Source organism: Uloborus diversus, chromosome 4, assembly GCF_026930045.1.
Source record: "Uloborus diversus isolate 005 chromosome 4, Udiv.v.3.1, whole genome shotgun sequence".
NCBI classification, from domain to species: Eukaryota; Metazoa; Arthropoda; class Arachnida; order Araneae; family Uloboridae; genus Uloborus; species Uloborus diversus.
Genome location: NC_072734.1, coordinates 158866425 through 158883337, shown reverse-complemented (window position 1 = coordinate 158883337; position 16913 = coordinate 158866425). Strand labels below are relative to the sequence as shown.

Sequence of the window (16913 nt, the reverse complement as noted above, 5' to 3'; positions counted from 1 at the left end):
AACATTAGAAAACCTAATTTCTCAACCTCATACTTCAGAAAACTAATATAATCGAAAATATCTGATCTTAAACATTAATTTAAAGAAACCACAAGTAACTATCTCAATATATAAAAATCTTCTGTGCGGACGTTTGTCACCATAAGGCTTTTAAACGGCAGGATCGATTTTGATCAAATTTTTTGTGCGTAATTAAGTTGTGGCAAGCATGGTTTCGAAGCGCGATGGATCGAATCGGAAACGTTTCTGTTAATTAATTAATTAATTTAAACATTGGATGGTTATATCTCTCAAATGATTAATATTTATTTTAACCTATTGTTGAGCGAGAATGGAAATAAATATTTAACCTGTGCCAAAGGACTGTAAGAAAGCCAGCTCTGCTTTTTGTAATGAAATTTCCTACTGTGATATGTCAATTGATAAAACGTAGAGAGAGAGAGTGAAGCCTTCATTTCTTGAAAGCAACGATTTTAAAGTAAAGTACTGGAATGTTCACGCAAAACGTGTGTTCTGTCTTCCTAGTTGAACCATGTGACTGGATCGGTGCTTCAGGTTTTCCTAACCAAATGATCAGAAAGTACCGTACCTAGCAACATTTGTTTCTCGGCTCAAATTCATCTGAGTTTTGACACCGATCATGGGCGCTCATATGCAAAATTGTAAGAAGGGGCACAGATATTTTAACTATGGTTTAGCAGGATATTTTCCCATTGGAAGCAGATTTCAGGACAGATTAGAGTCATTAAAATTTGACATTTTTAATTATTTATTCATTAATGTCTGGGGAACAAATGTTTTTACATTTTTGCAAAGAAAATATTACTAAAAGTAAAGAAGTTCAAATTTCTAAGGGGGAGCTCGAGCCCCCCCCCCCTGCTCCCTTATATGGGCGCCTTTGCCGGAAGATCTTGATATTTGGTGGAAAGAACAAATTAGGCAATATATGAAGTTTTAAAAATTTTCGTTCAAAAGATCGGACTGCTAATCGGTCGTAGTTGGCTTCGCTCACTCATCGGCTGGATTACAGTAACGTGGTGGCTTGGTGACTTTGGCTATAAACAACAGAGTTGCATGATCATTTGCTTACATTTTAAAGCTACTGTTAATGTAATTTATTGTATTTTTTGTTTATTTGGCGAAATATTTCAAATTGCAAAGAATTGCTTTTCGTTTTTAAAGGGTTTTTATTTTAGTTGAAGAAAGTGTTTATTTAACAACGGGAGGGGGGAGGGATGAGTTATTTTTGCTCTTATTCAGAGAACTGTTTTTATCTTTATAATTTTTTTTAAACGATATCCTTTTGATTGTTTTATTATTTTTCATATGAGGGATGTTGCAGCGGGATTTCCCGTTTGTTCTAGATGGGTAGTTAGTTTTTCACACTTAATATCTGAGGACGCTTTTTATCCTTTGTGTATGGCTGAAGGAATAAACCATCAAGTACGAAGGGGGGGAAATAGTTACTAAAACAACTGCTCAGTGAGCGTTAGATAAATCAAGTTGTAATAAATATACGCATTCTGACACCAAGCAGCTGAAATTATATATATATATATTTTTTTTTCCAAAAAAAGCGATTGAAACACTTGATGGTTTATTGAAACTTTTTAACTTTTCAATTTACAAAGTTTGAACAGAACAACGTCTGTCGGGTCCTCTAGTTTAATATAAAATTCAATCCACACCTTACACTGTGATGAGGTAAAAGTCATTTTTTGCATCATCATCACTACATGATTTTTTTCTTTTTATTTATTTATTTATTTTTATTTTTTTGATTCGCGTAACTCTAAAAGCCTTGCATCATATTCTGCTAATCTTTCAAGAGATTTAAAAAGCCTTCGAAAATAATTATTTTTGCTCACTTTTCAGCAATTTTCATAAAATTTAACAACCTGCATCATCCCTCACTGTTAAAGGTTCTGAAACATTCTGCAACAGACTTCAAATCGCATTTTAATGTTAATCTATCAATTAAAAAACATTTAATGACTATAATATGAAGACATATCTTAAATTTTTACAAAAAAATGAATAGTTGTAAGTCATTACAGTTTTTTTTAAAAATGTGAAAAGACCTGCGGTTAATCCAACCACCGATAATAGGGAGTTTACTGTAAATAAATAAAGACAAATAAAACAGGGGAAAAGCACTAAAAAGTGACTCTGTAAAACTTTCAAGTGAAATGGAATGAATTCTGATTTAATTTTAAAAAAATCACTATAAAACATTTACACTAATTTGGGACCATCAAAAAACTTTGCCATAAGAGCAAATTCAAAATAAATTAAGTTAAGACATCATGAATAAGCTACAGTAAACTCCCAATTATCGACAATCGGATTATCCATGGGTCTTTTCACTTTTTTTTTTTAAACTTATGATTGAGATGTTGTTTGCTTTTAGATTTTACATGTATTTTTCACATTCAATGTTAGTAGATGCAATGTAGCATTGTTTTTAGTTATAATTGAAATGAATGTGTGAGTGTCATTAATATTTTTTATCTATTGCTTACACTAAGTATCATTTTTTCTCTATTATTCGGATTAGCCGCAGTTCTCGCTTATCCGCGGTTACTGTGCCACCCTATTCCGTGGATAATTGGGAATTTACTGTAGTTATAATAGAGAAACTGTTGTTAATTTTGTTGGAAGTTAAATTGAAACACTTTAGTTTGTTAGTCATTTCTGAAATGAAAGAATGAAGTGTTTTGTGTTTTATAATTGTAACTGTGTGATTACTCACTCTTGCACAATTGAATAAATTTTTTTATCATGATTTGTAATTTCCTAGTAATTTTCATCGTGATCTATCACACCTTTAGAATTTCCGTACTGGAAATCTTGGTTATTTTCTGTCACATTGGTTATTAGCAAGACAAGCCTTGAAAGTTTTTCGTACTTGGTCAAAAATTTCAACTGTGTTTTAACTGTGTTTTTTGTACTGCCTTTTCTAAAACTGCTCACTGATATCACAGCTGGCATATAACTGGTAGGAATTCAAAAGTAACTTAAATTCAGGGATTAGTTTTGCTTTTCCCTCTTATTCTTCAATGCAATCTTTCACCAAATAAAATTTTGGAGCTGTTTTTTTTTAATACCGGCAATAAGGTCTTCATTTCAGAACATTAATTATTGAGAACTCTTTCCTTGCAGTGTATGACTCAAGAATTGCCACCCGGCTTTGGTGTTAGAAGTCCTGAGCGACGGTTGAATCCAAGTGTCAACAGATTTCTGAGGTCAACGACCAGCAAGTTGTGTGTGCGAAGGCGGGCGAGCAATGATTGAATCCAAGCAAAGACAGATATGAGGTCAGAGATGTAGCAAGCGGTTTGTGCAAGGTCAGGCGGGGTTTGCACCCCAGTCCTGGCGAATATATACAGAGGAATGTTTTTCACAAGGGACTTTTTTTTTTCAAAGAATCTCTACATCAAGAGCCTGCAAGTGTATCTTTCTTATGGCATAATTCTATCCTTTTTCTGACATCAGCCAGTCAGTAAAGATGTACAGCGAACATTAATTTGAGAATCTCTGGATCCTCTGTTATGAACAATAACCATGGCCCAAAGCACCTCCTCATCTTTACACCCATTAATTTAAGAAGAGATTCAATGAATTACTTGATTTCAAGTACAGAACAGTTTTTCTAATCAAGGCAAGAGCTATCTGAAAAATAATCGTCACCACGGGCCCGCTCCGGAGATGTGAGTACCGTTTTTTCTGTTATTGGCCAATAATTAATATGTATGTAACAACTTTGAATTGTTTTATAACAATAACTAGTACACTTTTACATATTTAAATATTATTGTATACTTACTGAGCTGATAAAATAACCAAATTAGTTAGAAGCAAAAGCTTAATAAAGTAATCAAATTTTTTTTGTCTCATGTATTTTTCCATTGTGTAATTTATTTAACTATTTTCAGCAATCTAGCGGCCTGTTTTAAATACTTCGATATCTAGAAAAAGAGAAAAATCTTTTCCATCTGTTATATGATCAATGCAATATAGGCCACTATACAATCACAGGTAAGGAGTGGGGACTTTAAACTTGGATCCAGAAATAACCAGGGATCCTCCCCCCCCCCCCCATTTTATAATCTTCACACCCTCACCATTACAATAATAAAAGATCTTAATCATTAAGTGATAAAATTACCTTTATTTAACCCCCTCCCCCCTCAAAAAAAATATATATTACAATGAAAACAGGAAAAAAAAAAAAAAAGATTTTATGGCTAATTACCTCTTGAAATATTCCTAGTTGTGGAAATGTACGTGAAACATCTAATTTGATGAAATCAGCAGCACTTTCATTCACTTCTAATGTTTCTGAAAAGGGGAGAAATTATTAAACCTTTTTTTTTTTTGGAAAACCAGCAAAATAAGTTACAGGTTATCAGTAAATAAACTAAATCTGAAGAGCCATCTTTTCTTTTTTTTAGCTTGGGCGACCTGGACCATGGAATTTGTCTATTTTATGTCCATCAAAAATTTATATTCACATAAAAAGACTGCGAGCTTTGGCAAAGCAGAAAATGGTCTGACCACCAAGGCATATTATAGCGTTGTATCCCGAGATCCCGTCAAGTACGGCTTAAAGGACAACTCTATACTTTGAAGGTGAAAATTCTGGTTTTCAAATCCAAAAACAATATTTAAGCATCAATTACTGATTTTTAAACATTTTCCCCAAAATTTGTACGACCCACAATAGGTTCGCAGACTACAACTCGAGAAGCTCTGCACTAATATATGAGTGTTATTCAGATTTAAAAAAAATGCTTAAATGAAAAGAATGAACATATTTATTTATTATTGTTAAGTTCAGCATTTTTAATTTACAAATTTTAATATGACGGAAAAAGTGAACGAAATGGAGAAAATGATTTTTTTTGTCTAGGGCAGTTTTTTCCCGGGTTTAAAAACAGTGGACAACCCTGCATAATTCTGAGAGGGAAAGAAAGTCTCAAAGAACACTGCATCCATAGTAACTGCTGACAATCAATCATAGCACTTTTGAACCTGGGGATTTTCAAAGCAGATAGTCAACATGTACTCAGCAGGTATTTGGCGGCAATGGGCCCCTAAACTAGACCTTCCAATCCTCAGTCTGATGCTTAATTTAGTACGCTAACCGACAGCCAGCTTGATTGTTAAAAATGATTATTAAATTCATATTGAATTGAAGCTTTTTTTCTACAATTTTATACACTAAAATTATTTTAAAGTCCTGACCATCCTTTTTGAGGTCAAGTTCCCAGAGTTAGTTAGTTACTTTTCTAAAACTTTAGTTACATGCAGATCTTTTCAATATATTTTTTATTTACACACATTTAGTTTTAATTGAATAAAATGGATTAATTACCATACCTTCATTACTACATGTAGATATTACTTCAGTAGATACCCAAATTTTTTCCTTGGAACGAGCTGTACAGATATCAAATAATTCTTGGGTTATATTTAATTCATTACCAATTGCCAACTTCCACACACGACCACGAATGCTTGGAGGAAGACCTTTCCACCACAATTCTTTGGTTTTCCTATTGTCTTTCCTAAAGAAAAAAAAAAGAATCACTTTATGCAGAAAAAATGCAAACTGAAATTTACTTTTTGAAAATGTATAAATTTAAATTATTGTAAACTAACCATCTATATACAAAAATGGCTACTTCTGTATGTATGTCCGGGGTAAACTTCAAAACTACTAGATGGCTTTTAACCATTTTTTTACCATAGATAGCTACATTATTAGGAAGCAACTTAGGCTATAATTTACTCCTAAAAAATTTAGTTTTAAAAAGTTATGATGGAAAACAGTAAATTTCATGTAATTTCCCCATTACATGATTAAATATAAAACCCATTGTTACAAAATTCGTTGCCTTACAACAGCAATATTAATAGTAATCATAATGAAAATTTTGAATCAAGGCATCTCTGGAGCAAGTATAGAATTTATTGTGTTCTTAGGATTTTATCCTCAACTATGCCAATAATCGATATCGAGACTAAGTAAAAAGACAATTTAATTTCGGCAACAGTTAGAAATAAGAAAGTGTTTGTGATCTAAAATTTCACAGGCCTGCAAAATGCGGGTCATGAAAAAGTGACTGCAAGGTAATGAGTGACTTTTATTATATTGGGAGCACTGATTTCAAATATGACTTCCATTTTTCCCAATAACATAAGAGATTTTCACCAATTGGGCTTTAACATATGGGCCGAAAAGCCTATTTTTTCCTATTATGGGAGAAACAGTCTTTTCAAAATTTCTTTAAGTTTATTATTTACAAACGAGTTTATGCATCAAACATACAATTGGAAATCAGTTACTAAATATATCTATTAATTTCATAAGAAATAAGAACATAGCAATAATTATTTATAACAATTCAATTATAAAGTAAGGCAATTTCTTCGACTGGCGCTGTTTTTTGCAACCATAAGTAGTAATGTTTCTTGGCTTTCACCATGTAACCAAAATATCTCCATTAAAAAAAAATATTTAAAACTTTTGTTAAAATGTATAATAATCTGCTAACTAAATTAAATAAATCTATTAACAGCATAAAAACTTCCATTAATTTGTCTTTGTGCACAAATTCAAACACTCCCCAAGTTTTATTACTTATTTCAGAAACATTTCGGATGAAAATGTTTAGCATCATTTTATGGTCAGCAAAAATATCTCAGTATTTGGCGACAATATCTCATTGACAAAAATTAGTAACAGACAGTTTTACAAAGGAAGGCATTATCCAAGGCAGTGGCATAGCTAAGGGGGGGGCAGAGGGGGCGGTCCGCCCCGGGCGGCACTTTTCTAGGGGCGGCAATTGGCCCTTTTGATGTGGAAAAATTAAATGTATTTTCCAAATAAGGGAATTATGGTTTAATCTATTACTGCAGACAAGAAAATATCTTCTTAAAGCACTCAAAAGGACAAAATAACTTTTCTGGGGCATAATGGACAGTTTAAGTATTCCTGTAGTTTTCAATTATTCCAAGAAGGTGACACCACAAACGAAGAAAAGAGCGGCTCAAGTCATTTCAAACCAAACTTTCCCAGAAAATTATGCGTGTTTCAACACTTAAATTTTTAATTGAAAGCTCGATAATAATAAAAAATTCTATACCTTACTTGAGCCGTTCTTTTCTTCATTTGTGGTGTCATTTTATTGGAATAATTGAAAACTAAAGAAATACTTAAATATTCCATTCTGACCCAGAAAAGTTATTTTCTCTTTTTCAGTGCATTATGAAAAGTGCACAGTATTTTTTTGAAAATCTGTTATTTAGACTGTAGAGGTTAACTTCCGGAAGACGAAAACAATGAACTTTTCCAATTTTTGTGTCAAGAAAAAGCTAATCAGGATTTGAAGGTTAGACTTTCTTGAAAGCCTGCTTGTGAAACAAAAATTTCCTTTTTTTACTTCAGGAAAATAGTGACAAGAGTAAGAAAAAGAGGGGGAGGTGTAAAATGTTACACGAAACAATTTATTGCTCATCACACTTTATATGTTTCAGAGTTTGCATTGATTTCCCACTCTTTACAAGAGTTCTCTTCTTCAAATGAGGGGGATTTCCGTTTCCTTGCTTTTGAGAGTAGATAATCTATCCGGCAATTTTAGATCACATGTTAATCTGTTCCTTATGGAAGGTCAGCGAAATTCATTTTTCAACATTTGGGTTGGACCCTCAACTTATCCAAACATAGTCTAAAATGCGCGTTTTAAAGTATTCAGTTTCAAATAATTCCGTTTGTGAACATCTCCCTCCCCCAATCTGTAGTCGAGCAGTATGAAAATGTTTTTAGGCCCCCCCCCCCAGGGGAGCGCTTTAATATCTTATCCCTTTTCTTGATGTCACCAAAGGTAGTTTAGAAATACGTTTTTAGACCTCAAAATTGAAAAATTTCTAGACAGAGCGCCTATCCCTACCATTTCCTCTAACGTAGCAAACACAGCCAAAAAGGATATATTTAGGCATTTAATTCTGAAAACTTTAAAGGAGAAAACTCCCACCCTCTCTTCTAAAGTCTCAACATCGAGCTTAAAGCCTCGATACTTCAATATCAATTTGTGAAAACAGCATTTGAACCCTGACTGTCCTTGATCTCCTAAAGTGATCAAATATAGCCTATAAAACGTTTTTAGGACTTCAATTTTGAAATTTTTCTGAGACAGATATCTTAGTCGTCCTCCCCCTCTCACCTAACATCTCCAAATATTAAAACTGCATTTTTAAAACTTCAATTTTGAAAAATTTCTGAGGGAAGAACACTTTACCCCTTTTCCTTACTTCCCAAAGATAGCCCAAAAATTTTTTTCTTAGAAATTTGTGTGAGTAGGAGAGTTTGCGAACCCTTCTTTCTGACACATAGTCCAAAATAATATTCAGCTTTAAGAATGATTTTTAGAGGGAAACCTCTCTCTTTCCCCTCCTTCCTCCTAACATAATAAAACAAAGCCCAAAGTCGGACATTAATTACGGACATTTTTCAGGAGAGAACTGCTTGGCTTCGCAGCATTTTTTAAGCCATTAGGGAACTTCTTAACGTCACCAAAGACAGCTTAGAATTCTCTTTTTGAGACTTCGGTGCCGAAAAATTTCCAAAGAAAGAACCCGGACCTTCCCCTTTCAACCAAACCACCAAGATACCCTTAAAATTGATTTCAATTTAAAAAACATTTCAGTAAGAAACCTTAGCGTTTCTCTCTCCCCTAACACCTACAACTGCGTAAGAGTACGAATGCAATTGCGTTGCCGAAGATAATCTAAAATTGCATATTTCAGAGCTTAAAATTTTCGCATTGAGTATCCGACCATTCCCGATTACCTTGACTTCTTCTACGTAGCCTAAGCTGCATTTTAAAATGTTGTAAAATTTCCTTTCGTTGCCCACCGATCCCCTAGCGTCAACAAAGAAACACTAAAAGAGACTAATTTTGAAAAAATCGGGAGTAAACCCAACGCGCTCTTTCTAAAAACTTTACTAAAATTTCGGTTTTCGACTTAAATTTAGCAATTTTCTCCAAGTGTGGGCCCTAACCCTCCCCCCCCCCCCTTTTTTTCTTTTGAAAGTATTTAAAGAATAACGAAGCTCTTATTTTTTCTTCAGTTAAATTTCTAGTTTTAATTTAAACACATTTGACAGTTTTGTGTATTAGCTATTTCACAACAAAAGGGCGGCAATTTGAGGAACCACCCTAGGCGGCAAACACTGTAGCTACGCCACTGATCCAAGGTATCCCAAAACAAATTACTACAAATTTCGTAACATTTTAAATCGCACCAAGAACCCGCAATAATTGAAATTTCTCAAAATAACTATGGCAAGTATAGTGAGATTGTGGGCGGCTACATTTTTTAAAACCGTTTGTACTTGAAAAGCCATATGGAAAAAGATTTAGACTATGTTCAAAAAAAAACTGATACATCTTTTTAAACAAGTAAAATTTTATACTTTGAAAAATCTTCAAATTTTTATATGCTTCAATGATGTTCTTTACACTTATTGCTATTTTACTTTTATGGGTTAGGAAGAAGCTCGATTTTAAATCACATCAAAGCAGGGTGTTTTGAGTTTATCAGTTGGAACAGAAAACGAATGAAAGTAGCGTTTGTTTCTCACAATTATTACTGACCCAGGTAAGTCTGGTATTTTTGCTAGTTTCTTCTATAAAAAAAAGCATTAGTACGTTAAGAGTTCTCGAACATGTGTTACAGTTAAACATCATAAATTACTATCTAACATCATTTTTGAAAAATCAAAATTATTATTCACTTTTTAAACTTTTATGACATTGTATAAGTCTCGTCATTTGTTTCTTGATTAAATACTATTTAAATGTGGCCACTTTTGATCCTGTGTAGTATGTTGATGAAAGAATGCACTAACTGAAGAGCACTCACTAAACAGGGAACAACTTTTTTTTCCCCCAGTAGTTACACATTTTTATAGTAAATGTGACATTAAAGAAATGTTCTTATAATGCAATTACATTACACTTGCAAAATTATCAACTTATGGTATGCGATATAATAAGCATCTTTAACATTTTCAGTCATAACCAACAGAAAGATTGGGTTTATCAATCGATCTATTTCCAACAAATCTAATAAGCTTCTTCTGCCTTTATATAGAAGTTTGGTAAGACCTCATTTGGAGTACGCTGTTCAGTTTTGGTCTCCTCATCTCAAGAAAGATATTTCTTTATTATTCGAAAGGGTTCTAAGAAGGGCTACTAGGCAAGTGGGAGGACTTTCAGATTTAGATTATGATGCCAAACTTAAAAGCATAAATATGTATAGCCTGGAACAAAGGAGAATCAGAAGGAACCAGATTCAGTTGTTTACATTTATCAAAATGAAAGATGTTGATGGATTGGGTTTTTCTGCGGAAAGCAGGATGAGGGATCATTAAAGTCTCAGGCTAATTTTTAATTAGGAAAAATTGTCAATAGAGTTGTGGGCACTTGGAACAGCTTACCAGAAAAGGCAGCAATGAGTAAGGGGGTAGGTAGGTTTAAAAAGGCCATTCATCTTCATTGAGGACTAATAAACTGACTAGGACCAGCTTAGCTGGTCCCAGAGCCTGCTGCTGGTCGTCACATTTGTATTTGTAACTAGTTAATTGTTATGATAAAAAAAGGAAGAATATATAAAAATAATTTTGCTAATACTGAGGTATTTTACAAAAAGATCACAACACGTACGATGAATTCCAATGAGGCAAAATGTCATCATTCCAAGCTTTTGTCGCATTAATAAGCTGTTCTTCAAGTTTTTGTTGCTGATATGCAAGCTTTTTCCGATATTTTGCATCTTGTAATTCTAAAATCAAGGAAAAAGGAATAAGTATAAATTAAATAACTTTTAGCAAAATATTTATTCAAACAAATGCTTTAAATACTTGCCTTTTTTCCTTGCACCTTTAACCATTTCCTCATACAACTGCTTATGTTTTATTTCTTCTTCAAATGATTTGGCAGGAAGATTCCTTCAACAAAAATTACAAATGAAATTACTTATAATTATAACACATCTATAAGTCTCAAAATTGCAAAATATTTTTCGGAAAGAAAGCAAAATATACAATATCCTACTGATTCATGAAAACTAAACTAAACTCAGTAGCGCAACAGTCCATAGGGGTCATGACCTCTTGTGCTCATGTCATTTTTCATGACAAAGGGGCTCTATAATGCCAAAGCAGATAGATGTAGCAGTTAGCTTGTCAGCCAGATGCAAGACCCTAACAAGTGTTGAGCTATCAATGATGCTAGTGTTCAGTTCCCTAGCATGCTTCGTACTAATTTTTCAGACGCACTTAAGGGATGAAGCGTTAAGTTGACCATGTTCAACCCAGAAATCAAGTGCAAGTCTACAGCGCATACGGCACGACCAGGGCCCAACTAAGATAGCAGGGGACCCTAGGCCAAATGGTTTTTCAGGGTCCCTCTGTAGTCAATCCTCACCAAGTGATATGAACAAGGGGCTGTAGGGGGTTATATTATGCAGTCAATCCTTACAATTTTAACCATTGGCAAAAACAGTTCAGGTCATTTGAGGGCCCCTAAAAATCGGGAACCCTAGGCTACAGCCTAGTTGGCCTATTCAATAATCAGGCCCTGCGCAAGACAAGGGCGGATACAAGGGAGCCTGCACAGGCAATATTTCCAAATTTAAGTACTAAACTGAAGTGTAGGCCATTTTTTATGACGTTAAGGAAAGGAATGCAGCTCAAATCTCCTCCAGGAAACTTTTCGGAATTGAAGTTCCAAAAAAGGCAATTCAATTGATCTTTGGTGATGTTAGGAGAAGGAGTTCAAGGCCTTCTCCCCAGGACATTTTGCAATTTTGAAAGCTGAAAGACAAGATTGTAGATATGTCAGGTAGAATTAGGAGAAGGAATGAAATCAGTGACTTTCCTCTGGAAATTTTTTGAAACCTAGGATCCAAGAAGTGCATTTTTGGACCATCTTCAAATATGTTTGGGTGAGGGGGTTTTAAACATCTCACCGAAACTATTAAGAAAGTCAAGCTTTAAAACAAGATGTTAGAATACCTCTTTCAACGAAAAAGGAATTAGGTTCAAGGACCTCCGTAGATAAATTTCTAAATTTTAGTTCGTTTTGATAGAAATTATGTAGCAGCTTTAATCCCCCCCCCCCATGTGAACATCAGATATGAGATATGTAATAGTAAGTTAAATGCCAACTGCTTCCTTCCCCTCCCTTGAAAAAATTCTTGACATGGGAAGCATTACCACTAAGCTCCTAGGCTTCACCGATTCTCTGTGACATGTCAAATGAACACAAATAAAAAGGGAAGGAAGCAAAAAATCAAAGTTCATGTGCCTCATCAGTTTGAATCTTTCTGAATTTATGTAGAACAAAGAGTAAAATTAAAGTTTGAATACTATTCTGTCTTTTCAAGAAAAAAGTATATAAAGAGAAATTAAAATGCATTTCTTTCAATGGGTTTAGCATAAAAACAACAGATAACTATTCTTACGGAGGTCTATTTTCCAATATAAGTGCTGTGGTCGAGCTAGCTACACATTCATCGCTTCTACGGCTGCTTGAAGAGCACGCAGAAGGGCATCTCTGATTTTGCTCTAATGGTTCAACTTCATCTTCAATTGGTGATTTTGATTTCCAAGGAAGCCTACAAAATAAAATTATGGTTATGAATTTAATATAAAGTTGAATAATTTTGGTACAGCAATGGAAAGTACTTTTGACACTTTTTATACTTAGTGGTTTATTCTTTTGATTTGAGAAAAAATGAAAATGCTAAAGTAGTTTATACATAAAATATATTAAAATCATCTTTATTCAAATATCAATCAAATTCAAATTTTAATACTAAATTGCAAAAAAAAATAATAAAAATATCACGGTTGTCTTTTTAGACATGCCTTGTGACACACATCAAAACATAATCCAGAAGATGAAAACCATGGTTGAAAGAATGTTCACAAAATTGCCAAGTTTTACCTGCAGGCCAATTCAAAAAAATACTAAAGAAATGCGTTAAAAACTAGCAATCTTGTATTGAATGATTTAAAAAGCATTCAATATCAATTATGCTAAAAAATTAGGAAATTAAATTTTGCTAGCAAATTGCACATATACAGGGTGGGGCATGGGAACTTCCATTTTTGAATTCTGTCCACAAAAAGTGTGGAGCATCACAAAGTGCTGGGGAGAGGCTCACCAGAAAGATCTGAATTGGAAGTATTGTTACATCATGCTTTGGTCGAGACAGCATCACATTTTTACTGAGGAGGCATATTTTTCTAACAGTCGCTCTATCAAAGTGGCACAATGTGCCTTTTGTCTTCACCCCTATGACTATTTTCTGTGGGGTTATTTGAAGAAGTGAGTTGACAATGGAGTACGACTGAATCAGTGGAGGGCAACACTTATAAGATATTGTTTTCAAAACAGTATAAAGAGCATAATCTCTCATTATGTGTGACAGAAAAAAGATAATAATAAAGAATTTTAAGGGTTTTTTTTTTTTCATTTTAATTTGAAAATAAGAAGTTTCTGCTCCCCACCCCAGTACAAAATGTTATGAAAAAAACTTACTTCAGAAACAAATTTGAAAGACCCCATTTCTTTGGCTTAGCACCTTTGTGCAAGTCATCAGGTAAACTCTGCAAATTATCACAGGAATAACACAGGGAAGGATTAGATCCAGCGTGTTGTTCTCCTAAACAAAATGAATGTTCTGTACCTACAGAGGACATGCTGGTGAACGAGGATGTATCTGTATGCTGAAGCGACGCTGTTGTAGGTGATCGCTGGACGTGATTTTCCACATTTTCAGCACAGACATCATCCGTTTCTTCATCCATCACGTCTTTTTCCGCTTCCTCCACTTTTCTACCCAGCGTTTCAATTTTGTCCCTGTGCGAGTGCATCCCTTTGCTTCGGGCACTGGATAGGTTTGCCTCGCAAGGGGGTCGGTCTGCATCGTAGAGGTCCCTCTGTACAAGGGAGCCATCACGATCCATTGAAAAACTGGTTCCATTGCCTAACCTATAAGAAAAACTTTTACTGTCTTTATTTGATTCTGGACGAGATTCAAGTTCAAGCTGTTTAGTGTGCGGATTATAAACTAAAGGGATGCTTCCTAATACAACATCTAGAGTGGGCTTTTCTTTTTTGCCAACGGTATAAACCGGTGATCCTTTTCTGTGAAAATTAGGACGTTCGAATGGTACTTTTACATCGACTTCACTTCTTTCATTTCCTGCGGTATTTATAAGCCTGCATTTTAAATGCAACAGGTCATCGAAGTCTTCTTTGTCGCTGGAATTACTGTTTGATTTGTGAGAAGCTTTAATAGGGAGTGTTAGTTGTTTCTTCGTCCACACCTCATTGAAAGAATGTACTTCAGTTCCTGAAGAAGGCATCTACCATTACGGTTGAAGCAGTAATCACCCTAAAAAACAAATAACTATTAATAGGATAAATAAACCTACAAAAGAAAAACACGAAACTTTAAAATGCAAACAAAAAATTGCATTAATTTTAAATGCAGCACAGAAAACATTATACAATTCAAAATCATCTTTTTAAAAATGTTTCAAAAAGTATGTTTATGTTTTAGCCGTTTTCGTATCTCGAAAACGGCTCTAACGATTTGGATGAAATTTTGGATTTAATTGTAAATTAGCATTCTAAGTTGATCTACATCAGTGTTTTTTCTGTAAAAACGTGATTTTTTACAAAAAAAGGCTTTTTTTTTAATACAAAGTCTATTTGAGTTAAGCCTTGAAGTAAACTGTGAATTGACGCCATCAGGCAGACGATTTGCAACCATAACAATGAAAATTTGTCTCTTCTCGCTTTAAAGTTTTAAACTTGCTTAGGGTTGCCAGGCTCTGCTGATATTGGCCACTTTGGCTAATTTCAAACACACGTGTCTGAAAACAAATTCAAAAGTATTATGTAAGTCGATGTAAGGCTTTTTTCTTTTTTAAGTGAAACTATTGCTTGACCGTCCTATTTTAGTTTATTTGTTTATTTTCTTTCTACACTTCAAATAGTTTAACATGTTTTTTAAATCACGCATCTAAATTTTATTTTGAAGAAACGTATGTCTTGAGACTGTTTATGTTTTGTTAAGACAGTTATCATTTGTTGGAATGGTTTGTGGATCATCAGTTTGGATGGATATCATGCTGTATGTAGCATTTTCTGGCGTAAAGTGACCAACTACACTAAAAGTACTTATTCAAAAAGAAAATCTCGATTGAAATAAAATAGTGAAACGCATCATAGTATGAAAAGAAGTCTTCCGTTAAAAACAGACTTCACCACAGCAAAACTGGCTCCAAGGTCAAAATATTTTAATTACTGATGAGAAAATTGTATAGTGGAAACAAATGTGACAGATAGTTTAAAGCAAAATGTTGATTTAATTACATTCAGAATCTTTTTTGTTTGGTACTTTAGTGTAATAAGAATTTCAAGTGCTTAATATTTCGTTAACGTGAAGCTTTTCAAGCATATTTGGAGAAGTACTGAACCTTAGAAAAACACGAGCTGACAAAATATAATTCTTTTAAAGCCGAGCGAGGCTCGGTCGTCCAGGTATTTAACTTGAATGTTCACATTGAGTAAATGTCCAAAAACTAAAGCATAACTTTGACACATTTTGTTGTTTTAAATATTATCTCACAAAAAACAATTCTCAAAAAATAGTTTTGGACAGTTTTCTACGATAGGGTTTTGAACAAGACTTTAAAAATCTTGCCAACCCTGCTTTCATTTGCACACATGTATAAATACAGTCGGACCTCCATATATCGAAGTAGCAAATTTCCGGAAAAAAATTCGATACATAGAAATTTCGATACATAGAAACAATCTTATTTTATTGTACAAATCTCCTAGAACACTAAAATTAAAGCAAATTTTCGTGTATAAAGCCCAATTTCTAATTTATATGAGCATCGGATCAAATGAAAGTTGAAAAATAAAAAAATAACAGAAATTACATTTTTGCGCCGTCATACATTGTCATTCTTCGGCAATTAACTTGATTCGCAACATTACGGGGGTTTCGTTTTGACAGTGTAATCGAGAGAAAAGTAAAAATTCAATCTACTTAACTTGAATGATTTTTACTGAAGCTAAAAAGACTAAAAAAGATAATCAACAGACAAAAGGGATAACTTGAAACTGATTTTACAGTGTTACTGGTTACAACTTAGATTTGAAATAAACTTGATCGAATTTAAGAACTCCAGAACGGAACAACGACCTATCTACACACCCCTCAAACCCAGATTTCTTTTGAGTTTCTTAGCAAAATTTAGTGAACATAATTTTCTCCCCTAATTTTCATTTTTCATGAGACAAACAGTCTGAAGTGGAAAAAAATCTACGAATGTCTCGAAATTTTTTTTCAATATATAGAGATTTTTTCGATATATAGAAACAATTTTTCTATGTAACAAACACAGAAATTTGCTGGGATTTCGATATATAGAAAATTTTGATATGTGGAAGTTCGATATATGGAGGTTTGACTGTATAGGGAAATTCAATTACAATTATTCAAAAAAAAAATCGACCTTTCATACAAACAGAAAATTTTAATTAAGAATTCAACTTCCATGTAACTTGATTAAAATCAGCTGCATAAATAAGTTGAATATTCACATTGAATAAATGTTCAATATAAAATATTACTTTGATACATTTTATCCTGTTTTTGATGTTTTCTTACAAAATACAATTTCTCTAAAAATATAGTTTTGGACACTTTCGGACAGTTTTGGACACAAGGGTTTTCAACAGGACGTAAAAATCGGGGGGGTTTACCATGGTTTTTGCTGTAGTGTCCAAATCCTTGCCAACCCTGCTAAGCGA

At 33.6% G+C, this 16913-nt stretch overlaps 1 protein-coding gene across 1 annotated transcript in view; it reads right to left on the bottom strand.

The window, feature by feature from the left end:
• The window catches only part of LOC129220950 (TBC1 domain family member 14-like), a 39423-nt gene that overhangs the window by 12620 nt on the left and 9890 nt on the right, over positions 1–16913 (bottom strand). Inside the window, exons 2-7 of the mRNA XM_054855385.1 lie at positions 13617–14475; positions 12535–12687; positions 10935–11017; positions 10734–10851; positions 5383–5570; positions 4256–4341 (exon numbers count right to left, since the gene is read on the bottom strand). Coding sequence (XP_054711360.1) covers positions 4256–4341; positions 5383–5570; positions 10734–10851; positions 10935–11017; positions 12535–12687; positions 13617–14446 — 1458 coding nt within the window. The 5' untranslated portion in view covers positions 14447–14475. The remainder of the gene's footprint in view (positions 1–4255; positions 4342–5382; positions 5571–10733; positions 10852–10934; positions 11018–12534; positions 12688–13616; positions 14476–16913) is intronic.